Source organism: Aristolochia californica, unplaced genomic scaffold (genome assembly GCF_029961685.1).
Source record: "Aristolochia californica isolate CCGP_79_NKW_82.1479 unplaced genomic scaffold, dmAriCali1.0.hap1 SCAF_8, whole genome shotgun sequence".
NCBI lineage: Eukaryota > Viridiplantae > Streptophyta > Magnoliopsida > Piperales > Aristolochiaceae > Aristolochia > Aristolochia californica.
In genome coordinates, this window is record NW_027182279.1 from 945,297 (window position 1) to 969,035 (window position 23,739).

The 23,739-nt window shown below is 37.6% G+C and overlaps 4 protein-coding genes and 1 non-coding gene across 6 annotated transcripts; 2 read left to right on the forward strand and 3 right to left on the reverse strand.

The window, feature by feature from the left end:
- Nucleotides 1-41: 41 nt before the first annotated feature.
- LOC137939184 (adenylate kinase 1, chloroplastic-like) lies at nucleotides 42-4,686 on the forward strand. 2 transcript variants are annotated; one of them, XM_068784399.1, is made up of 4 exons: nucleotides 42-408; nucleotides 3,566-3,706; nucleotides 3,930-4,202; nucleotides 4,362-4,686. In XM_068784399.1, exons 1-4 carry the CDS (start codon nucleotides 115-117, stop codon nucleotides 4,503-4,505), a joined length of 852 nt encoding a protein of 283 aa, XP_068640500.1. In that variant the 5' UTR covers nucleotides 42-114; the 3' UTR covers nucleotides 4,506-4,686. The 2 variants fall into 2 exon arrangements, with proteins under 2 accessions (XP_068640500.1, XP_068640501.1); XM_068784400.1 differs by lacking the exon at nucleotides 42-408 and adding an exon at nucleotides 2,050-2,827.
- A 1,015-nt stretch (nucleotides 4,687-5,701) lies between these two features.
- LOC137939055 (defensin Ec-AMP-D1-like) lies at nucleotides 5,702-6,321 on the reverse strand. Its single transcript, XM_068784227.1, has 2 exons — nucleotides 6,178-6,321; nucleotides 5,702-6,081 (listed from the first exon to the last, which is right to left on the reverse strand). Exons 1-2 carry the CDS (start codon nucleotides 6,248-6,250, stop codon nucleotides 5,906-5,908), a joined length of 249 nt encoding a protein of 82 aa, XP_068640328.1. The 5' UTR covers nucleotides 6,251-6,321; the 3' UTR covers nucleotides 5,702-5,905.
- An 851-nt stretch (nucleotides 6,322-7,172) lies between these two features.
- TRNAA-CGC (transfer RNA alanine (anticodon CGC)) lies at nucleotides 7,173-7,245 on the forward strand. Its single transcript has one exon. It is a non-coding gene; the product is annotated as a tRNA-Ala (tRNA).
- A 3,136-nt stretch (nucleotides 7,246-10,381) lies between these two features.
- On the reverse strand, nucleotides 10,382-12,001 carry LOC137939377 (trihelix transcription factor ASR3-like). Its single transcript, XM_068784645.1, has 2 exons — nucleotides 11,374-12,001; nucleotides 10,382-10,796 (listed from the first exon to the last, which is right to left on the reverse strand). Exons 1-2 carry the CDS (start codon nucleotides 11,999-12,001, stop codon nucleotides 10,483-10,485), a joined length of 942 nt encoding a protein of 313 aa, XP_068640746.1. The 3' UTR covers nucleotides 10,382-10,482.
- Nucleotides 12,002-13,047: 1,046 nt separating this feature from the next.
- On the reverse strand, nucleotides 13,048-23,001 carry LOC137938940 (plant UBX domain-containing protein 7-like). The gene is made up of 10 exons (XM_068784060.1): nucleotides 22,714-23,001; nucleotides 20,068-20,192; nucleotides 17,048-17,164; nucleotides 16,032-16,230; nucleotides 15,541-15,618; nucleotides 15,374-15,442; nucleotides 15,033-15,176; nucleotides 14,733-14,847; nucleotides 13,626-13,918; nucleotides 13,048-13,456 (listed from the first exon to the last, which is right to left on the reverse strand). Exons 1-10 carry the CDS (start codon nucleotides 22,813-22,815, stop codon nucleotides 13,295-13,297), a joined length of 1,404 nt encoding a protein of 467 aa, XP_068640161.1. The 5' UTR covers nucleotides 22,816-23,001; the 3' UTR covers nucleotides 13,048-13,294.
- Nucleotides 23,002-23,739: the final 738 nt, after the last annotated feature.

A 23,739-nucleotide genomic window follows, 5' to 3' on the forward strand; every position in this document is an offset into this window, starting at 1 on the left:
CATCTCCCTCGAAGCTTCGCTTCTTCTTCTTTCTGCAAGCAGCTACAGAGTGCGAGAAGAAGTCTTGATTTCACTTTTTCAGAACTTCTCTATCGTACCCTTTTCGTGGAGGCCATGAACCGTCTTGTGAAGGTTAAGGGCCTCTCTCCTTCTCTGTTTTTGATTCGGGGCTTTGCAGCTTTGAATTCTGAAAATGACCTTCTTGCACCTTCCTCCCTCTCCCGCAAGCCCCTGCCTCTCCGTCGAGATCCTGAAAACCGAAACATCCAATGGGTTTTTCTTGGCTGCCCCGGAGTCGGGAAGGGGACGTATGCTGGTCGGCTCTCTCAATTACTCGGTGTCCCTCATATCGCTACTGGAGATCTTGTGAGGGAAGAACTCAATAGCTCTGGGCCCCTCGCTGAGCAAGTCAGTTTTTGACCTTTTTTGTTTTTTGCCGTTATTATGAATTTTTTTAAAGTTAGCTTTACGTTCAGTTTATTGGCTTAGGACATTGCTTTGATTGTTGGATATCAAAACCTTGACTTTCAGTTCTAATTTAGGGGGAGAAGAATTTTGGCTCCATCGTATTCATTTGTACGTTTATTTATTTTGTTATTTGTGATGGAAATTGGTGGATTGGACGAAAATATACCCGGCTTTGTTGTAAGAAGTTTGAAGTTTTATTCATCTTTTGATCATCGACTGATGCCACGACTGTTCTGTTCGTTTTGTTAGAGAAATATGGAATTTAAACAGTCCATTTTTTGGCTGACTGAGCTACCAAATTTCATTTGATGTCGAAATTTGGAATTAGATATTCATTAGTTCGGATCAAAGATGGACTTCGCTGGAGTTATTACAGTGTTGATGTTTTGCTAGTTGTCCTCACTGACATGAGTGGGCAACATGCTTGGTGGCAACTTCAGTTAGATTTGCTCCGTTGTGTCTTTGCTTTTTTGTTTTTCTTTCTTTTTCCCTGTGCACCTTTTGCTTCCTCAGGGGGCCCCTCTACTTTTATCTCCTGGTTCTTGATGAAATTTGATTTCTGCCTTTTTAAAATAAAACGAAATAAAAGGGAAAAAACATTTAAGGACCCTTTCCATAGGATTTCTCATACTTCCATTTTGGCTCTATGACATTCGATTCTTCTCTGTCTTTGCATAGTATTATGTTTTTATTGTTCTATGAACCTATAATTGTCCTATAATTGTCTCACGTTGGGAGAATTGTACAACTAGTAGATACCTGGTATTAGATTGTTAGTACAATTGGCTATCATGGGGCTGGCAAACGTTTCCAAATTGGAAGTCCCACTGTCCCCTGGGACAAAGCTGCAATGCAGAAGCTTTGGTGCTAAAGCTTGATTTGAAATTACTAGTGCAACTCTTTTTGTTTACTTCATTCTATCAATTAAACTTTTACATTGTCGGAGGTCTATTTTATCCCCTGAGATACAATGTGTAATGGATGATTCTATAAACTATACTTGTAGTTTTCTCATCATGTAGTATCTCTTGATACATTCACAACTTCTTGGTGATACTTCTTGAGTTAGCCATCCTCCTGAATTTTTGTACTTTACCTGATTTTGAAATGGAATCTCTAAGAATCTCTTTTGAACTGGAAGATCATTAAGAGGAGACAACAACATGTCTTGAATGTACTATGTATCACAAAGGCACCATAAGCAAGTCCAGTGATGGTTTTATCATCTGGAAATCCCCCCTTTTGTAAACCATGTTGATATTTCATTTTGTGCTCCAAAAGTTAAGTTGTAATAATGGAAAAATCTAAAAGAAAGAAAAGCAAAGGAAGAAATCTTCAGACTGTATTTTGTTAAATTAACTAGCTAAAATCTGTGAGGTTGAAAATTTTAAATTCATTTTGTACTTTGTGGCAGGAAATTTTTACTATGGACAAGTTGTTACAAGAGCTCCTGATCAGCAAGATATAATTAAGGAGGTAAAGCATGACAAGGGTGACAACAACAAATAAGAAACATAACAAAGCCAAAGAAAAGAGGAAACTAGTCGACCGAAGGAGTGCAGCCTTCAACATGATGTTGATAGGAGGAACATTTTTAACCAAAGAGTCAGAAATTCTATTCATACTTTTGTAGTCTATATACAAAATCCGGTAAATGACCCACTATTATCTCCATTCTAGTTGAAGAACTTCAAGAAAGCAGCCAGGGGCAGATTTGTTCCCCAAGACCGAACTAGTGATGACTGTTGGATCCCTTTCAACTATGTGGGGATCAAAAAGCTTGTTGTTGAATAGCCCTTGCAGAAGGGCCCTCAACTCTACTTTTGTCCAATCATTGTGACTGAAAATAGCAAGGTCAACTAGGTGGATGTTACCATCTAAGTCTTGGATGACACAACCTCTTTCTAGCAGTCCAAGATACCCCTAGGGCATTCATAAAAATTTAGCGGAAGTTTCCCACCCATTGGGGGTGACCGCATGGAGGGATTTCTCAGTTCTGAACTCAAAAAAGCTTAAGCCAGCATTCCACACCTATCCCTGATAATGGAGCCAGCTAAATAGAAAGTTCAAGAATCTGCTGAACCAAATAAAGATTTAAGCGTATGTATTTCTTGATAATCCTCCAATTGATTGTTTTTTTTTCCCTCAAAAGTTCTCAAGGTCCTTTGTTATCAATTATATCAGAGTAGCCACAATGGTAAGGTTCCAAATCTTCTTCCCCATCTCTGATTGCCTTAAGAGGGACGAAAGGAGAGGGAGAAACAGATTTGATAATCACATCCGTTCAGGAATGAATCTGAGCCTGGAAGTGGTGGGGACACCAGTGTGCCACCAATCACACGAGTCTACACTCGGAGACGTAAGGGCCCCACCAAGACCCACCACCCCATAATTTTGTAATTTATTTCATTTTATTTTCGTTTTTATTTATCCTGAATTTATGCGATTTATCAGATAGGATTTATCCCTTTTCTCCTGATTTTATGAGATTCATCAGACAGGATTTATCCCCTTTTTTTATTTTGAACTTCAGTTTCGTTTCTTATTTAAAGGGTTGCAATCGGATTAGTGGAGATCATTGAATGAATTAAAGTTTTTCTCTCCTCCTGCTGATTTCTCCGTCTTCCTTCTCACTGTTTTTCTTTCTTTTCTCTTCCTTTCTTCTTCTTCTCCTTCTTCTATCTTCTCTTCCTGATGCTCGCCCCACGTCAGGAAGTTTAGAATCATCTCTTGTAGGAAATTTTTTCACTAAATATCATGAAGTTAAAGGATTTGGCTGGTCATTGTGTTGTTAATTTTAGGAATTTATTGGTATGTGGGATAGTTTTTTCTATTGTTGTTCTTGTTGGTGAGGTTTAAAGTTAAGATTCCATTACTGTGTGAGAGCAGTGCATTGAAGGCATCATTAAGTTAAAGCAGGTATTTGGTTATCATAATTAATTAGTTGTCACTATTGTAGGAGTGTGTCAGCATACCGTCTGGGTGTGTTAGTCTGTGGTGGAACTATCATATAATTTAAAAACGTCAATATTACTAAATCGTATGTCAACTTGGTGATTGCATAATGTTGCTGATTCTCTTCACTTTCTCTTGTCAGCTCAAAGAAATTGTGAACCAAGGCAAATTAGTCTCAGATGAAATTATCATAAATCTTTTGTCAAAGCGGCTTGAGATTGGTGAATCTAAGGGAGAAGTTGGTTTCATTCTAGATGGATTCCCACGAACAATAAGACAAGCGGTGAGCAACTTTATGATGAACAAGGGTAGGGTACATGAAGACGATCAATTATTTATATCAATTGCTTAAGTTTCATGGTTTATGAGTTAAGCTTCCATGGAGTCTATTATATGTGTTCCATTTATACCTCTGTTTTTTGGCTCTCCTATCAAAGAGTCTCTTTTACTTGCATCATCATTAAATTATTAAAATACTTTTCCTGTTTAACTTTTTGATTGTTCAGGAGATACTGGAGGGAGTGACTGACATTGATTTGGTGGTGAATCTCAAACTCAGAGAGGATGTACTTCTAGAGAAGTGCCTAGGAAGGAGGATTTGTAGTCAGTGTGGTGGGAACTACAATGTTGCTGCCATTGAAATTAAGAGCGAGAATGGCAAGCCTGGGGTCTGCATGGCACCACTTCTTCCACCTCCTCATTGTGCGTCTAAGCTCATCACTCGATCTGATGATACAGAGGAAGTTGTAAAAGAGAGACTCAGGATATACAATGAAACGGTATCTCTCTCTCTCACACACACACACACATATCTTCATCAGCAGTCCAGTGGCAGTATTTACTTGTTTATTTGATTTAGTGGATTATTTAGTTTTATTATGATCCTATGGCAAATATATACACATTTCTTTATCCGCTAAGTCAAAATCTGCATGCAGAGCCAACCTGTAGAAGAATTTTACCGCAGCCGAGGGAAATTATTGGAGTTTGATTTACCAGGAGGAATCCCTGAGTCTTGGCCAAAGCTGTTGCAGGCGCTAAATCTTGATGATCATGATGATAAGCAAACTGCAGCTGCATAAATTATGTTAGGTAAAAATTGAGGGTATTCTTCGCATATGTAAGATATTGATGCATGTCAGTTAAGAACATTCTTTTAATGGAGCCCAATTCTGTTTGCTGCTGTGATATAAATTCGTGGTATTCAATTGGACTTTCTGGTTGGGGAATGGCTGCTAAAAGGGATACAACAGGCGACTGTTGTGGTATGTTGATTGCTTATAGCAGAAGGGATTTAATGAATCATAGTCAATTTTCACCATTTGGAGATGCTTTGAACCATGTAAGAGAAATAAATTCAGGATTGAATTGCAAATTGCATGTCAGGAGTAGGAAAGAAGGCAAGAGCAGGAGAGTTAAAGAGAGAGGGTCCTTGGTCTTTGATTTTGCTATTATCTTCTCCTTATTCAAACAATCATGTCTTCTCTATTACCTTCTAATTTACAGTAGAGCCTAGAGTAGCAAATTAGTTGATGTGCATATACCCTTTTCATGCCGACATCTTGGTTTTGGTCGACAGGCAGTTTCTTTTCATTACCTTGCCAGTGTTTAAACGTTATTTTGGTTTTTTACTGAAAAATGATTACAGACAAGGAGGAGCTTCTCCTGCAACCATCATATAAGCTTTCAGATTGGAGTGGAATACATCTTAAGAGTGCTCCATTCATGCATCTCTTCCCAGTATTCTCCTTCAAAGTTTCGTAGTTTTCATTGACAATAAATCTTCTACCGAGTACTAGACACATTGATTGCTCAGGTTTTTCATCCACGCTGAGTTGCAGTAAACCGTAAAGAAAACTAGTTCACTTTATGCCACCGTCCACACAAAAAGAGGATCTACCGCTCTTAAAATTTCTAAAGAGATATCCTTTTCTCTTTAAAGTGGCTCATAAAAGCAAATATGAGACAGCAACGACCAACCCAGTAAAACTTTCAACTCCTTCGTTATCGTGGACAAGCTGATAAGCTTTGGTATTACTTTTTCTCGTTTATGGGTCAATTTTTTTTTTACAAATATAATTAATATAAAACGAAAGTTGTTTTTTTTATCTATCATCGCTCAAATGTTTTTCATGTTTGTTATTAATACGAGGTATTGGGGTTGTTGATGATCGTTAACACGATATCAACTTAGATTTAGTCACTTTTGGAGAGACTAATCATGATGAAGAACATGGTTTAATTCATCTCAAAATTTGTCGATCGAGGGAAGATCACAGAAAAAGAACCCATGAAAGTTTAGATGTGTAAACGAGAGCACATCAACACGCAGTTACAACACTACAGAGATCACTATCTGATCACAGCCAACAGAGATTGGCTCAGTTTATTGTTGAGAAGATGGTGGACACACAGAACGATGCTACAGAGCGAAGATGGAAGCTAAAGACTCGTAATTCAGGCACCCAAGTGGCCGTGCAAACTAACAAGGCTTGACGCAGAAGCAGCGGCGGCGGAAGCCACGGCATGTGCCGCCAGGGAAGCCTTCCGTCCTGCAGACGTTGGCGCAGTTGCTGCCCGCCACGCACGTCCCCTTGAAGCGGTGGCTCTGGGACTCGCAGGTTCTTGCCTCTGCAACTCGAAGTCCCATCTCCGGCACTGGTTCATCAAAACAACAAGAGTTAGCGCTTTATAAAACATGACAAAAAAAAAACAGATGGGTGTGAGTGAAAAGAGGAGGGAGAGGAACAAAACCGGCTGCCATGATAAGAAGCACGAGGAAGAAGATCGATGGAAGGAAACGTGCACCACGGACCTCCATTGACATACAGTGAAGAGAGAGAGCAGAAAGACTTTAAGAGTGAGAGCCGTAAGACGCAGAAGCGGCCAGTGGTGAACTAATTGAAGATGGGGGGTTTGCTTTTATAGAGAAGATGGGTGCCTTTGTTTTTTGCTTATCTAATGCTGAGGAAGCGACTAGACAATAGATTCAGTACTGCAGACTACAGTAATTACAACAGATAAGGTTGGTCTCTGCAACTTCTGTTACTCTACAGTAAAAGGAAAAGAGGTCGAGACCTACCGACAATGACGAGTGGGTGATAAAAAAAAAAAAGGTGATTTCGTTTTTGTTTCCAAATCTTCAATCCAGAGCCACGAAATTTCCAGAGAGCTTTTGATTTTCGGAGTGACCCATCGAGTGTTTTCCTTTCTTGCCTTCTTTATAAAAAACTAAAAGGAAGAGAATCAATCAGGGCTAGCGTGGCTCTCTCTGCTACTCTGCTCCTGGTTTCAGACCCATCTCTATCGTCCACTCTTTGTGCTTCCCATGGCGGTTCTCGATCATGTATGAGTTGGAAAGATGAGTGTAATGGGCATGTTGAATCGGCTCTCGTGTAATTGCATGCTTTCTGGTATCAAATGTCAGCAAAAAAGTACTTGAAAACAGTGGAAGCTGAGGTATTTCTGATTTTTTTTCGTTCTTTCTTCCTAGCTGGAGCTCCTGCTGATCTGTTTTTTTTTATGTCCTTTCTGCAACTTTTTGAAATTTTGGTAGGGGATGTCGAAACTGCTTCTGTGCTCATGGCAGCCGATGCTTGTATCTTTATTGATTTCTCCATTATACTACCTTTTCAGCAGTTTCATGGAGTTGAATAATTGTACTGAAAAATTCATAAATGTCATAAATGAGAACAATTATATTAAAATATGTATATTTTAATTTTTAGGTTTTGAAACATTCCCATTACGGGGGTGTAGCTCATCTGGTAGAGCGCTCGCTTCGCATGCGAGAGGCACGGGGTTCGATTCCCCGCACCTCCACTTTTTTTTAAAACCTCTATATTCAGTCATGCCCTAAGAAACTGAAGCAAAGGGCCTCTATGCATTTAAAGAACATGAAACCTGTAATACAGATCAAAGCCTTCAGTGCAGAAGAAGCAAACAGCCATTAATGAAGTTTCTCAGTGTTTTTTTTTCTCTTCTTCCTGCAGATCATTTACACCCAGAAAGCTACAAAAGCAGCAGTTGAGAAGCTGAAACAAAACATCAAAGAGGATGAAAATACTAATCTTTCCTTCACATATTACTCTTTTGTTTCATATCATGGGTGAGTTTCAAGGTTACAGCAGCAGTGTTCTGGGCTAGCAAATCTGCTTCACATGAGAAGATGGGTATTGATAGGAAATGAAGCTCTCATAATCTAATGGGCCAAATCCATTACGTTTAGGGTATGATTGGAACCCTAGAAAATAAAAGAAAATAGTAAGAATTTGTTTATTATTATTCTAAAAATAATTAGTGAAAATGAGATAATAAATAAATTATTTTTTTTACTAACTATTTTTTAGAATAATAATAATTAATTCTTATTTTCTTTTATTTCCATGAGATTCCAAATAGACCCACTAGACCCTATTAATGCCTTTTTCCAAAAGTGTTGGAAAGACATTTTTAGTAAAAATACGTTTCTAAAGACCATTATTGTTTCGTATTTTATAGGTAAGATTTTCTAGCCAAGATTGGTCAAAAACCATATAATATTTTTTAATAAGTATTTAACATTTGATGTTATAATACTTCAACACATGCAATTTTTTATGATAATTTTATATTTGATATTTTATTTTATTAAAAATTATCGGATAAGTATGATAATATATAAGATTGATTATTAATTTTTATTTATTTTTCTTAAAAAATCTAAAAAAATCTGTGTAATTTCCTAATACGGGTCTAATATGATTTTATCTTAAAGTTTTTTGAAAATATGTATCCTAAAAAAAATATTTTTAATTTTTCTTAGAATTTAAATTTCCAACCAAGGGCACTAACGGGGCCTGTTGAGAATTAGAGTAAAAATAATACTAAAGTTGGATTTCTCTCAAATGAATTCTTCTAAATTTAAGATTTCTGGCTTATAAATTAAAGAGGTCACAAAAGAAGAATCAGGGCTTAAAACTCTAAACCTAATTCGTCTTTTGTTTTTACATTTTTCTCAGTCTCAAACTCTTTATACTTGCTGGAAATCAAGATTAGACATGGAACAGAGAAAAGAAGTCTGCATCAGAAGAGCAGATTTGGTTAAAAAATGCAGAGAAAACGGAGAGCATAGAAAGAGAAAATGTAACAGAAATAGAGGCGGAAACTTATCTCCCATCTGCAGCCTTACATGATAAGATTCCAGTCGTTAGTCCAAGATAGTCTTGAATGGCCTTGCAGGTGTCTGCAAATTCAACTCTCTGAACCAGTCTGCAAGCGTATGTCTTTCTCGAACTGTGCCCTGAGCGCAGAAGCTGTCAGTGTGGACTGAAATTAACCCTGCATTTGGCCCCTGGAATTCAGCAACGCCTGAATTGCTCCGTTTACTCTTTCTCAAGGGGCATCCAATCACGGCATCACGGCCTGAACCTCTTCCTGATCAGCCCTGAGCAGATGGTAGCTATCCGGCATAATTTACTGTATGAATTTCAGCCTGAGGGGGAGTATCGAACAAGCTATATCAAGGAGTATAAGATGATTCTCATTGAAAATATACCCACAAGTTTCATAAAGTTTAAGGTGAATCTCATAAAAGATAAGTTTCACAACGGAAGAAAACTCAAAGGAAAAAGTTGGAATGAAAAGGAAGATTTACTCTTATTTTCTTAGTTTTAGTTTCATTATTGCAACTTATAGTGATTAGATAATTTAATGAGATATTATTTGGTTTAATCAGAAAATATACCACCATAATTAAAATATTAAATTAATGATTTTAAGTTAAACTAAAAAATGTAATTATATGATTAATAAAATATTTTTAAATACTTAACTAGAGTAAAGCCTTGTACCAGTAAATATGGTAATATTTATTAGAGGTGGTTCTGGTCCACCTCTCTTGATTAGGTTGGATTTTCGCATTTAAACAACTAGTCTTTTAGGTTGCATTGGCCAGTCTCTTTACGTGGGTATTTTGTACATAATATGTAAATTTAACATGAAAAAAAATATTTTTTTGTGCTTAAATTTTAAATTTATTTTGTGTAATATTATAATTTATTATTTTACATTCTCACTCGGGCCGGAGTTAGGATTTTCACGGGGTCGGGTGGGTTTTAAAAGTCCACTTCAACCCGACCCACACCCACCAATCAACATTTTCTCCTCCTTTCCTCCCTCCCATCGAACACCAGCCCTGTTCGTTTTTTCTTTAATAAGAATAGCGGCCCTGGAAGAGGCACCACCGGTGGCGGCTGTCTTTCCTCCGATGCCGGTGGTTCTCGGCAACACCAGCGACGGTGGCGTAGGCGATGGTCCGAAAAAGGGTAGAAGAAAGAGACAACGACCCGGTCAAACAGATTTGCTCTGGAAGCCGTGGGAGCCCCGCTCTGTCGTAAGCTGTAGTACCCTTGAATCAGCCACAACAACTCTAAAATGACCCCTAAATATTAAATAAATGACGAACATCTCCCCTCCCCTTAATCACTTGCAAGCCGCGACAACCACTGAAAAGCGACGGGACCTTTTCAAAAGCGCGTAGGTGTCTTTATAGGAAAAAGCTAAGGCTATTTCAGACTTTTCAGTCACCTAAGCTGAGCCACACTACGGCTTCTCACGGATGTCTCACCTTTACAACAGTTGTTCGTATTTCATACGTCAAATTAACGGCGGCTTTTTCCTCTCTGAGTTTCAGAGTGGGTAGTTGGGTCCAATCCTTTTCATAAAAGGACAAACAAGTTCGTCTCGAAGACAATTAAAAAACAGGGTAATTAAGTCAAAAGAAAAGGGTATTATCGTCTTTCGACACTCAACATATCGCAAGAGCTTAATCAAGCTCCTAAAACGAAATAAAAGCTAAAAGAAAAAATGAAGAACGAGAAATTCGGATCAACCGCAGATGCCCAGATGGGTAGGCAGATGATTCTTCAACACCGTTACAGAACCGAGAAATATGGAAAGTAAAAGTTGCGGAGGAAGAAAAAATGAATTTTTAATAAAACAATGATTATTGTTCGGAGTAGCAGCAATGGCATTTACAGTTTTTTTTTTTTTTTTTGGTTTTCTTTTTCTGAGAATTACTTATCTGGTATCGTTTCGATCGGAGACGAGGGTGTGAATCGCGCTGGAGAGGTTGTTGACGGCGGATATGAGTCCAGCTATGCCTTGACGATTGGCCTCCGTTCGGTTCTCCTCCATCTGTAGCTTCCTCTCTTCTAGTTCTAGAACGTCTCGATGGCGCTTCTCCTTCTTCTCCTCGCAGGCCAGGAGTGTTTGAGACAGAACTGATGCGCTTCGGATGATGCTCGACCCCAGAGTCCGGACCCTCCGGCGTTTCGTGTCGGAATCGGGTTGATCCCTGCCTTCGGTTTCGGAGGAATCCGTTGTTTCAGGTGCTGAGAAAATCAGAGCAGTCTTTAGAAATAATATCAACAAAAAAAAAAAAAAGCACACAAAGAAAAAGATTCAATATTAGCTTATATTCTCAGAATTCTTGTTTGCTGGGTCGAGACTCTATTTAAAGATGATTTAATATCAGTCTATTTACGTAAGAAAGGATTTGGAACCAAGAAGCTTGTTCAAGAACTTACTTTTGAGTGATTTTTTAAAATTTCATGGCTGAGAACTGCAGTAATAATAACAAATGACGTGAAATTTTTCATTCCTGGAGTGGATCATGTAGCTTGTTTCAGTCTCACTCAGAATTCTTGTTTTCTGGGTCGAGGCTCCAGAGTAAATCAGTGAATTCATTAATCATTACCAGTGTAGGTATTAAACCAGTGCCTGCATTAATGACCGAAATTCATCTTCTTCAGGAAAATAAAATTTGAGGAGAAAAGTAGGCGAATTTTTCACGAGAAAAAATGGGTAGGAATGGCGAATTTTTCACGAGAAAAAATGGGTAGGAATTGTTTTAGTCATTTGTTTAATCACGTCCTTGAAATCGAGCTTAGTTTAACTCTAATCAGGTACCAGAAAGTCGCTGCTCGGAAGGCGGGGCCCGAAGAGGAGGAGGAAGGGTAGCGGCGGCAGGAGTACTGGTGGTGGTCTTCTGGGCATAAAAGATCTGTTTCCGACTGACGACCTCCTGAAGCGCTTCGAAAACCTCCAAGGCGAGATTGGTGGGCAAGTTCCTCTCCTTCCTCTCGAGCTTCTCAAGCTTCCAGTACGGAGGACAACTATGATCTCCACCGCCATCAGACCTGAGCTGGTACTCTCTCACCTTCTTGTAGTCTCTGAGCAGGTTATCCCACTTGTCGTTGCACTGGTTCTGGCTGCGGAGGCACCCGTGCGCCCAGCAGTAGTTCTCCACCCACTTCCACCGGAGCTCCGCCGACTTGCACGAGGAGGAGGAGGGTTTGTTAGGGTCGATCCCGGCGGTACCGCCGGAGCGGCGCTCGTCGTCGAGCTTCTTGGCGGTGATGAGGACAAGGGTCTCACGGAGGGTCCAATTGCCCTTCCTGTACTCGCGAGGGTAAGGGGCCGGGGAGGTGGTGGGGGAAGGGGGGAGGCGGGGCTGCGAGTGTGGCTGGGGCTGAGGCTCGTGGTTGTGGTGGTGATCGAGGAGGCGGGTCGGAGAGGGGGTGAGAGGGTCGGCCATGGCTACCGGGGGGCGGCGGCGGGAAAGGGCACAAGGAAAGCGAGACTGCTCGCTAAGCCATGGAAAGGGAAGAGAGAGTAGCGAGAGTAGGAAGGAGCTCGGTTTTCCCGGCGTTGTCACCAATTATAATTCAATTTTCCCCGTCCCATGGTATCTCCTTTATTATAATACAATTTATAAATTAATAACCTTATAATTATATTATTTTATATAAATAATAAACTTATTAAAGTCTCCGGATTTAAGACCTGATCGTAAATTAAAATATACTTAATTAATTAATTAACGTAATTTAAGCCCAGGCATGAGTGCTAGAAATTCTTTATCTTGGGTGCTTTTATTTTTAATCAATTTAATATAAAAAATTATAATTAAATTATTTTTAAAATTCGAAAATTACAAATAATATTTATTATAATATTTTCTTAATCACTTAACCGTGTAAAAATAAGTAATAATAGAAAATACATTATGGCAATTGATCGTAAGCAAGTGGGCCCCGGGAAGTATCAAACGAGCTCCATGATCCAGGGAGCCAAGTTTCCAAAGTCAGAGGAGGGCCCACAGTAGATGACCAATGGAACTCTTAAGTGGTTTCTTTTAATTACATTATTATTAGGATGAGAAGGGCAGTTTGGTAAATAAAGGGAAGGAGAGGTGAGTTTGACTGTCGGTTTGACCGAGGCATGTCAGAGGTGTCAGAGGGGAGGCAACACATCGATCCTGCCGCTACCTTTTCCGATACCGTCTCGGCCGATAATTGCCCTCCCCGATATATCGGGCGTAGAGGGGCCCACATCCGTCGCTTCGATCTCATTCGTACCCGTCGACTTATTTCATGTACCCGAATGTCGTACGGGCATGCAGTAAAATACGGAAGTGAATAATTTGTGTACGGCCTTTCTCGAGAGAAAATTTACTCTGCAGATACCCAAATCAGTTCCCAAGTCTGAACTCTAGATTCCGTCTCTCACATTGAGACCCATAGCTTTGTTGTTAAAGAGATTAGAGAACTGAAGATGATTATAATATGATGACTTCATGGAGATTACTCAAATAAAGAACATCTACCGGTTCAGTAAAGATTGCATGAGAAACTACTGAAATTGTATATATACAACCCAAAACGAAAGAACAGATACATCTCTGTGAATGTATCTGTAGCAGCCTATAGAAAGGATAAGAATTGCATTACAGATGGCCAGAGTTCGGCTGAGTTCACCAGAGCCAGGAACCTTTCCCCTGCTATTTCTTCCGGTGAGGAGTGCCCTGAGAGCTGTAAAGAACCCATTTCTATTCCCAGGTAACGGAAATCATAGAGTTTGCAAGCCCTGACTCGTTAAAGGTCAAACAACTGGTGTAATCCAGATTTCTTGATGCTCCGGGGATAGCTTGCGTGAGCCGGAAAGCACGATCACCCTCATTGAGTTGAGAGGAGCAGAAAGACCAGAGCAACTGCAACAACAGGAACAGATACGAGTAATGCAAACCATGGACTAGATTTTCTAACCCAAAAACTAAAAATAAGTATTGGTATGTCTGTGGTAATGACTGTTTGATTTGCAATTTCCAGGGTGCAGGAATTTCCTAAAAAAAGAATTTATCGGTTTTTATAAATTTTTACCTGGATTGGATCTGTGCGGAGGAAATTCCTCTGAAGCCTTCGTCCATCAGGCAGTCGGACACCAACCCTACAAAGGAGTGTTCTATCACCCTTTGGTTCTTCAGGGAGAGGTGGGTAAGTGGGCATTTTACTTGAGCTGATCTCCGTCTTCTTTTCAAGTTTGTCAGATTCTTCTTCTTTATCAAGTTTGGGTGCTTTAGTATCAATCTGAGTTGGCTTCACAACTTGTTTCTTGTCTTCTAAAGAAGCCGCTAGTGCCTGCAAAAGCTCTTCGTCTTCCTCAGCAGTTTCATCTACAGTAGATAGAAGCTCTTTGTGCTTAGATTTTGTAGCCAAAAGCCTAAAAAACATCATCTCCAATAAGATTTTTTTTCTTTTTTAGAATAAATAGAACAGAGAACAGTCTTCCACAATATCTATCTTAAAAATGAAAAAAATAAAACTAGACAGATTTCAGATGAAAATAGCTTTTAGATATAGACCATACTGATAGCCAGAACCACAATATTCGATATGTAAACTGACTGCCTTCAAATGTAAGGTCATGTACACAAGAAACAACTCCAAAATCCATCGTATGGTAATCCCATTATTAGAGACGTCTTTAAATGATGTCATATTGTTCTACTCCGAATTTGAACCAAAGTTCTCATTATAGTCTTCCTCAAAGCCAACAGGAGAACAGTAGTTAACATGTTCCCGATTACCCGAGGGACCCAAGCATGAACAAATGGAATCTATTTTCTAATTCGACCACAACTGAATAACCACAAAATAACATGTATGCTTTAAATGAGTTCGCTGGGTGCCACTTGTAGCCCCGTACTCATATGACTCTTTTGCACGAGGACAGTCATTTTTTTTCTTTGGGAGGAGGGGGGATGGAGGGGGCGGGCATTTTGAGTTCTTATTAATCACTTCCTAAGGGTGTGCAGGTTCTTCACCTGGACCAGTTGACAACTACAATCTGGAGCAACAAGACTAAGCATAATTGTTAGTCCTAGGTTAGATCCAGCCCCTTAACCAACCTATTTACCAATTCTAAGGAAGTTGTATTCAAGAACACAGTAAGCATTAAACCATGACGCAATAAGGTTAATCAACTACCTGGAGGCATCATTTCAGCATTAGATTGAACGCTTGTAGATCTTTCTCTAGGACGTTTATGAGAGTGCACCCTGCAATGATCTTTTGGACCTTTATCCAAGTACGGCACTAAATCCTAAAACAAACAAGAAGATCCAACTGTTAGAAAAGAATACAATAAATTGAAAGAAACAATTTAGTTTCTTGAGATCATTGAAAGAAACAGTTAAACAAATCAATTTCTTTCTGGAAGCTTCACTTATGAGGAACAATTTCATCAAGCATGCCTTCAAGCAACCGAGTCAAATTATGAAATATTACCTCTAACAAACGCTCTGGTTCAACCATGCCATCCCAAGATCGCATTTTTTGCCCAGTAACAGGGTCAATGACCAACACAACAGGAATGCAATACAAGTTGTAGTAGGTGCAAACCTTTCTTCCTTCACTTGTGTCATCATAAACCTAAAATAAGATGATCAGGAGATAATTCACAAAACTTAAAAAGTTCTCCATCTATAAAGAATCTGAGTATGTTAGCATCAGAATCAGAAAGCTGTCTCCACTTTAAAGATCCGAAAGCACTGAGGAATCTACCAAAAAGGCAAAAAAACACAAGAAGGTGACCTCACAACATATTGAAAATGTACTAAAGGGGACACCTGCCAGAAAATGAAGTTACTACAGATTGTTTCAGCCACTGCTTCATTTGCCCATGTGTCTCTGTTGAGCTTTAAAAAGTAAAAAAAAAAATCGATACTTCAGTAAAGTAACAATTAATAGAAAACATAGAACAAAAATGAAAAGAGATGGTAGAAAAAAATATTACAATGTGTGAGCTAAATTCCTTGGTAGACTGTATGTTGATGAGAAGCCATTTACCCTGTTGAGCAGCCTCTACCTTTGCCTGTAAAGTCAGCAGTGTGTCTCAATAACATTCTCTGATCGAATCTAAAGCTTATTATAACTTTTCCTTTTGTGGTATGAACCACAGGATCTAAAGATAGAAAGAACTATGGCCCAGCATAGAAATAAAACGATTTAAGGTCTTTTTTCCTATGCTGTATTTGCTTAGTGATGATCTTTAACCAATACCACAAATTGTAATGATGTGATGAAAGAGAGTGAAATAATTTTTCTGATGAGAAGTTTAGCTTAGTATTGCAGGTGCAAAAGAAAAGGAAGGTTGTAAAACTAACTTTAACGAAAACAAAGAAACAAAAAAACAAAAAAAAAAGGCTCATAAGCACTCCTTTTTTCAAGGAATAAAAAGAACATTTTAGATCTCTCCAAAATTTGTTTCAAGCCAATAGGACAAACCTTGTCAAAAGGACCATGGTACATTAAGGCAAAGGGAGGCCTATAGAGTGATGCAAGATTGTCGCGAGGGGCTTCAGTAGCAGAAGATGAAGCAGTTTGATCTGATTCCCAAACAGCATGTCGTTTTGATTCCTCATCAAAATTCCGGAATGCTATCCTTGAGTTGGCCTCATGAACTGGATGGCCCATCCTTGAGATTCTGAATTAAAAATAGATGACAGAAATTAACCTTCCTAAAAAAAACAATACATTCACAAAAACTCAATTGTGGATGCAGAACATTGAATATTGAGAAGGGGTAAAACAACAATGGGATATTGTCAGTATCAAAGGTAATGTTTGATATTTCAAAAGGGAAACAGTAACTATAATGGAATTAACTTGGTTCACAATTTCCAGTTTCAACAAACAATTAAAGGGCTTGGTTCAATGACTTAAGAATGAAAAAATATGATAGATGGACTCATTGAATATTCCAATATCCCATCTTCCTCAGCAATTGTATCTTTCAGTTATCTTTTTTTTACCTTTTCTGAGTAGTATAGATGTTTGTGTCCTAAAATCAAAGTAAAGCTTTATTGTAATTTGAAAAATGCATATTTCAATAAGCAAAACATAAGGTACAACTTAAGTATCTTCGTTGTATGCAGGTTTTTTCCAGTCCATATTTTGAGAAAGTTAATCCATTTACTCATTATGGAGGGATACTATATTATAAAAGGAATATATAGCATTATAAATGTTGAATTATATGAAAACGATATTTTGTCTTTTTACATTTAATCATATTGTCCCTCTAAAAGTAGCAAAAAGTGTATCTGTATATAGAACTTGCATTCGTTTTTATTCTGAGATTTAATTAGGCAGTTATAGTGTTTTTAGTGTAAAGGCACACGTATGTACTTCTTAACTTATTTTTACTTGAGTATTTAATGTGTTCCATCAAACTGTTAGTATATGCAGTGTAAAGATCATTTGCAATGAGCACATGGAGAGCAGGACCAAGTAGATCATACCCATAGAGTGTAGCATCATCATATAAAACCTCTCGTTTCACAGGTAAAGGAGGACGCACTTCATCCTCCCCAGTAAGTCCTGCTACAGGTTCATTTCCATTATTTTCTTCCCATACACTGCATCAGAGAAAAGTACGTAATAGTTCTTATTATTTTCTTCTTTTCAACTGACCAAAATAATTCATGAAAAGAGAGCATATGCATCAAAAGGAAACATACACATCCAAAAAAAAAAAAAAAAGCATAGAACGAAAGTGGATTTCACCAGCCTGGAGTGAGATGGAAAGACTGCAAGGAGAATCCATATGTAATTCCAAAATTGATGACATGAGAAATTAAAGACATACTCAACCCTCTGAAGTGTTAAGAATATTTTCAAATGACAATCAATAACTCTGACATCCACCAGTTAGTCTCATCTCCATCTCTAAAGATTAATTGCTAAAGTCCTAGTTTACAAGTTAAAAACAACCTTTAAAAATCAAAGTGCTTTTCCAAAGGGGAACAAATCCTTCACCCAGCCCTCACAACTCATGAACTTCTTCACTCTTTTAATAGGAGTAGACGTTTGATTAAATATGAAGGACTCTCAACAGGCTTAATTGGACCTTTCCTGATCCTCTCTTAAAATGGACTTAGAGGTTAAATGGAGAAGTTGGAGTAAGAGCTGCATCTCCCTTTCATCCTTCTCTCTTCTTATCAATTACTGTACTCATGGTTTGAAAGAGCTCCAGAGGTTTTTGGTAAAGTGATCCTTTGTTTCCACTATTATTTAAAACGGGAGGGTGAAGTCCTTGCTTCTATTTTCTGCACCACTAAAAAAATGGTTGCCTTTCCTTCTCAGCCTCCTCAAACATCTTATTTGGAGTATCAATCTTGCAATTTGTACATGACATAATTTTTTTTTGTGACAAAGATATTGACCATATTACAGGTGTTGAAGCGCTGCTCTTTGTTTATGAATTAACTCCAACACAACAGTTACATTGGTAAAAATCTTCGGTTTTGGAGGTTAATGTAACCAATGAGCTTGTTAACTATGCCATCATCACTCTTGGCTGAGACAAGCCTCCTACCCAGCTTCTTATCTTGGTTTCCACCTTTTCTTATGCCAGCTTTCCAAAATTCACAATCAGCTATTCTCGAAGAAATGAGAAACAAATGAGTCAAAGGTCCCATTTTTTTTAAAAAAAAAAAAAAAAAAAGAGAGGGAGGGGGGATATTCCCTCCCCACCTAGGAGTCTAGAAGACAGAAAGCTATTACCAGCTCAAGCTCAAGTATAGCTCACAGTAGGAGAGGATGCTCTTGCAGTGACTTTTCACACAATTTGCAGCATTGCACAAGATCCTGAATCTAAAGTCCTCACATCATTAAATTTGGAGAACTTTCAATTTTGGAATTCGTGCTATGCCACAGGAAGAAACTTCAAGTGCTTATTTCCCTACTTGACAGTAATTACACTAGGGATTGGAGGATAATGTTATGATCTAGAAGAGAAGCTCTTTGAGCTCATAGGTTTTTGCATCATTGAATGACTTCTATGTAGATTTGATCATTCCATTAGACTTCCTTCAGCTATCAATTGGGACGTTCCCATGCCTCCGTAAAATCACACACTTCATTTGGTTTGCTGTGAGAAATAGATTTTTTCACTGTTGACCAGCTGCTCTGGAAGAAAAATCTGAAAGTCGATCTAGTAAGCTATATAATGGGTGAAGGAAACTATTGGTCATCTTCTGTTGCATTGCGCTTTCACATTTCAAATCAGGGGCAATTATCTCCAAAAGTTTGGTTTTCAATTGTGTTTTCACCATACCTTCTATGCCAAAGGACAGCAACTCCATAGGGAAAATAGGCGAGAAAATTTTGGCTTCTTACCATTGTGCCCATCTCATTAGGGTGTCAAGAAAGAAAGAAACAGAAGAACCTGGGAAGGATCTACTCGATCAAACTATGAGAAGTCATGAACAATGTTCTTTTTTATAAGTTCCCAGACCTTAGTCATCTGCCTAACACTATCATCAGATATAACTGGAGATTGGCTAGTAGATAAATCAACTCTAGAATTGAGATCCCACTTAACGACCATCTTCTACAGGTAGTTGCTTTAAGCTCAATTTTGATGGCAAATTTGAGAGGCAATCCTAGGCCTACTGGTGGTGGCATTATGTGAGATTTTGAAGGTAACATCCATTTACTTTACATAGCTTCTTTCAGTCAGAACGACTCCACAGAAGCTGAGTTGAGGGCCCTACCTTGGGGTTTTATGTTCACCATTTCACTAAACCTCTACTAGTGGAGAGGTATCTGGCTGTCGTAATTGGTTGGGTATGGATGAAGAAATCCCTAATGGATGACCTCTTAGAGCCTTTTGACAAGATTTTTGACAGATGCAGATCATTGACAATCTGTTAGGTTTGACTAGGATGGCAAATTGTCCAGCTGTTTCTTTACCATGAAGCACAACTTCCCATCAACATCTTGTTGTCACAAAGGCATCGCAGAGGGGTGCACACAGGGCAGGCTAACATGGTATCCAACCTCATCCACTACACAGGGCAGAACGGGCTAGGGTAAAAGACCCATGCAAGTTTGGGGCATGGAGAGAAAAAGTTAGCCCAAAAACTTATATGATGTTAATGCCTTTCTTTTTGAAGAAAATACACACATAACATTTAAAAAATAAAAATAAACTAACTTAAAGAAGAGGATCTTTGGAAAGAAGGTTGCAAGGGGCATGGGTCATTGCAGGGATGAACTGGGGATGTGGGGGCAGAGCAAGGGCAGGACGAGAGTTGGCCTCGCAGGGGATTGGATTTTCAAAAAACCTAACCCATGTGCAACCCCAGCCTCATGCTCGACTAGTTTTCCAGGTTTCTACAGTTTTTTTTTTTTTTTTTTGAATTATTTCATAGTGATTTTTCTCCTGGAGGTCCTTACCCGATAAAATATTTTTCATAATAATTATCCAAAAAATACTCTTCAAATAAGGCAGATTAGTGATTTTGAGTGGACTTACTCTTCATCACCAGACACTGGTTTAACATCTTCAGCAGGTTGTGAAGCAGAAGTTGATTGCAACCCACCACCCTCATTTCCAATATAAAACAACTGAATAGCTTCTTCGAGCTGCCAACTTGTAGCCTGTAATGTTGGTACTAAAGACACTTAGTAATAGCTCCATATTTAAATGACAAAAAACTAATGAACCAAAGAAATTTACAAATATTTTTTTTCCTTTGTGAATTAGAATGCCCAACAATATTCTTATCTTAATATCTGACTCTCCCATTGCTTTGCACTAAACTAGAACTTTCACCAAGGACTGGTCTCAGGGATGGAGCCCAGCTTGCTCATGTAGCTTCTGTATTTTTCTTGTTTTATATAAATATACATCTTTATCAAAAAAAAGGGGGGGGGGGGATGGAGCCCAGGAAGTTTTAGAGGGGAAAATCAGAAAATAAATAAATAAATAAATAAAAATATATTATTAAAAATTTTAAGACTAACTACATTATACATGGCTCATACAATATCAATATGTTATAAACAACAAATAAATGTAGTAAAAAATCTTACATCAAAACATCAACATGTTAAGAGTAAAAAAATTGAAACATGTATATATACAAAATTACTAATAGGATACATCAATTCCATTTTTCTCTCAACTAACTTAAAATTTTTAAAATTAATTTATTATATGATAGAACAACATTACAAGAGTTTGTAACTCATATAGTTTATACAAACTAGAGTTAAAAGTTTTAAAAATATGAGTTCATAAGAATACTAAATATAATCGTATGTCAATTTTCTTGTATAAGTAATATTGTCACAAGTGTAACATGCCTACCCACAGGTATTAACGTTGAAAATAAATAAATCCCTAAAAGAATATCTAAGATACAAAGTAAAAAGAGAGAAAAATTGTAAATATTGATTTTAGATTTTTACCTTATAAAACTTGACAAATGATATTTTAACTTATAAAATTTGACAAGTGATGAGATGAATGCCAGTTGCCAAGTATGCCTATGCAGATTTTTGTCTACCAGAGTCACTATTTCTCTCTTTCAACTCTTTCTACTAAAAAGAGACAACACCAGTACTATTTACGCGTTGCTCAAAAGACAGAAGGAAAAAGGAGGAGATCGAGATCAAAACCTTGAGAGAAAAGATAAAGAATGGAGAACAAAAAGGAAGAGTATATGTTTGAGGCTTTGAGAAATAAGATGAAATGGAGAGATAAGGGTGAGTAGACATGAAGAGAGGAGGGAAATAGTCAAAAAAAATTGCATTAATTTCTGTCACAATGCACAATAATGAGGAAAGTCTAATACGATTCTAGGAAACTAGAGTCTAGAGTATTTATTAACTATAGCTTCCCTAAAAAGTGGACTGGGGTTCTATTTTGGGGAGAGAAGTTGCTTATGGTGAAGGATGATTCATTACTCCTGGTTACCAGAACAAAAAAGAAGAATGATTCATCACATTTTTAGGGGGGCAAATAAGTAACAACATTGCTGCATCTAAGGGGAGAAAAATTTTAGGGGGGCAAATAAGTAATGACATTGCCACATTTAAGGGGGGAGAACTTTTGCCCCCTTCGCCAGTGGTCTATTTGATTCTAGCCTCCATCTATTATATATATTTGTCTTTTGAAATTGAAGTCGATCAATATTTCAGTATGGTATTGACAGTCTTCATAAGTTTATTAACTTCTCTGGTCCACCCATCAAATTCTTCTTTTTTTTAATAGTAATGAAAATTTACTTAAGAACAAGAGATTACAGAGGGTGGCTGATAGCTAATGAAAACAACAATGAAAATTTACGTAGAAGAGGGAAAGACAACTGCTGTATATCAGCTCCTTTCTTGAGCAGCAGCTCCAAGTAACAATGTTAGATAAGCATTGCCCTCATAAAATACTAAGAAGCTGATACATAAATACCACAATACAACCATATCTTAACCTGAACTTACCTAAAGTGAGTCTGACAACAAAAATTCATAGCGTAATTTCTCTGGACATAGCTTAAATTTCATTCTAGGTAAGCAGAAACAGCAGAACAAACTAAACTCACAGAATGTATGATATTTTGAAGAAGTTTAGTTCAAGAAAAATACAAGCATTAAAACCCACAAAGGAACTACATAGATAGAAAAAATTTCATCGGAAAAACCTAAGAAACACTTCAGATAAGAACACCCACTAGAAGAAGCGTCCCTCGATCCAGCCTCCAACACCAAAACTAATGCAACAAAATTTGCACGCCTCACTGAATTTAAACCTCATGTATGATTGTATATCGGCATGCTTGCAACTTTATATCATAAATATCACACTACTATTCCCAAAATAAAGTTTTTCTATTAAAAAAACATCTTTTTTCAAAATTCCTCCATGAACCCTTTAACTTGCGACTATCCAAATAGAACCCCACGATTACATATTTGCTGCCCTATTTTTTCCTCTTCGGACAAACCCATTAGAAACTGATCCCCATACTTGCTCAATCTGTATAACGATTGGAACATTGAGGATTCCTTGCAGAGAAACGCAATCAAAGATCCAAAAATTTGACCAACTTCAATACATGCAAACAATCAACTCATAATCTGGAAAAAAAATAAAAAATCACACGAATCGGATGAATCTCACCTGCAGAAACTGTCTAGCGGTTTCGGCCGTCTGCCCAACAGCAATTTCTAAAAAAGAAGACACCATGCTCTGTTTTTCCGTCGTAGTTAAAATGCTCTCCATCCGCCCTGCCCCAGAGATTCGAATAAAATATTAAATAGCGGTAGGTTTTTCCTCTTATCTGTGCTGGTTTAGAATGGGCATAAATAAGATGAAGAAGAACAGATTTCTGTACGCAAAAGGACTTTTTTTTTTTTTGTTGTTGTTTTAATCCAAGCTAAGGTAAAAGAGAGAGTCCTCCTCCAACTAGTCCCCAGCTCCCTGAGTCTTGTCCTGACGGAAGGAGTCCTACCTTTGTTGAGGTACAATCCTTCTTCACACGTGGACTATTCACCTCGGAATAGAAACGTAAACTATAAAATTACTGAAAAACCATTTTTATAAAAATCGACTGAGTGACAAATGAAACCCGGGTCAACTCAGTTTAACTGATCAAATCCAAGTCGACCCGGAATATTATCAAAATAAAAAAAGATAAAGCACGAATAAATTTATTTTTTAAATTCAAAAATAATATGGACACACACCCACTTTTAAACTTAGCTATTAAAATTGAATTGAATGACTTAAAAAATTAATTCTTTTTAAATATATTTAAGAATTAATTTTAAAATAATCAATTTATATGTATTTACATTATTTCTCATGCATGCGTAATTAAAGAATTAATTAATTTATTAGAGATATTCTCTTAATGATGCCCAAATATTGTACAAGGGTTTTATACTTTTTATCTTCTAAATTAAATAAATTAATTATCAAAATAATGGAAAAGACAAATAATTAAAATATTATTCATTAAATTTATAACTGATATTATTTATAATTATAATTATAATAAACCTACAACTAATCTTTATATTAATTTTTTTATTGGAATGGTTAACCATTACTTAGCTATACTCAATCCAATAATTTAAGGTCAAAGTGCTAAGTGGAAAAATATAATGGAATGTATTGAATGACCAAGTGAACAAGATCACACAG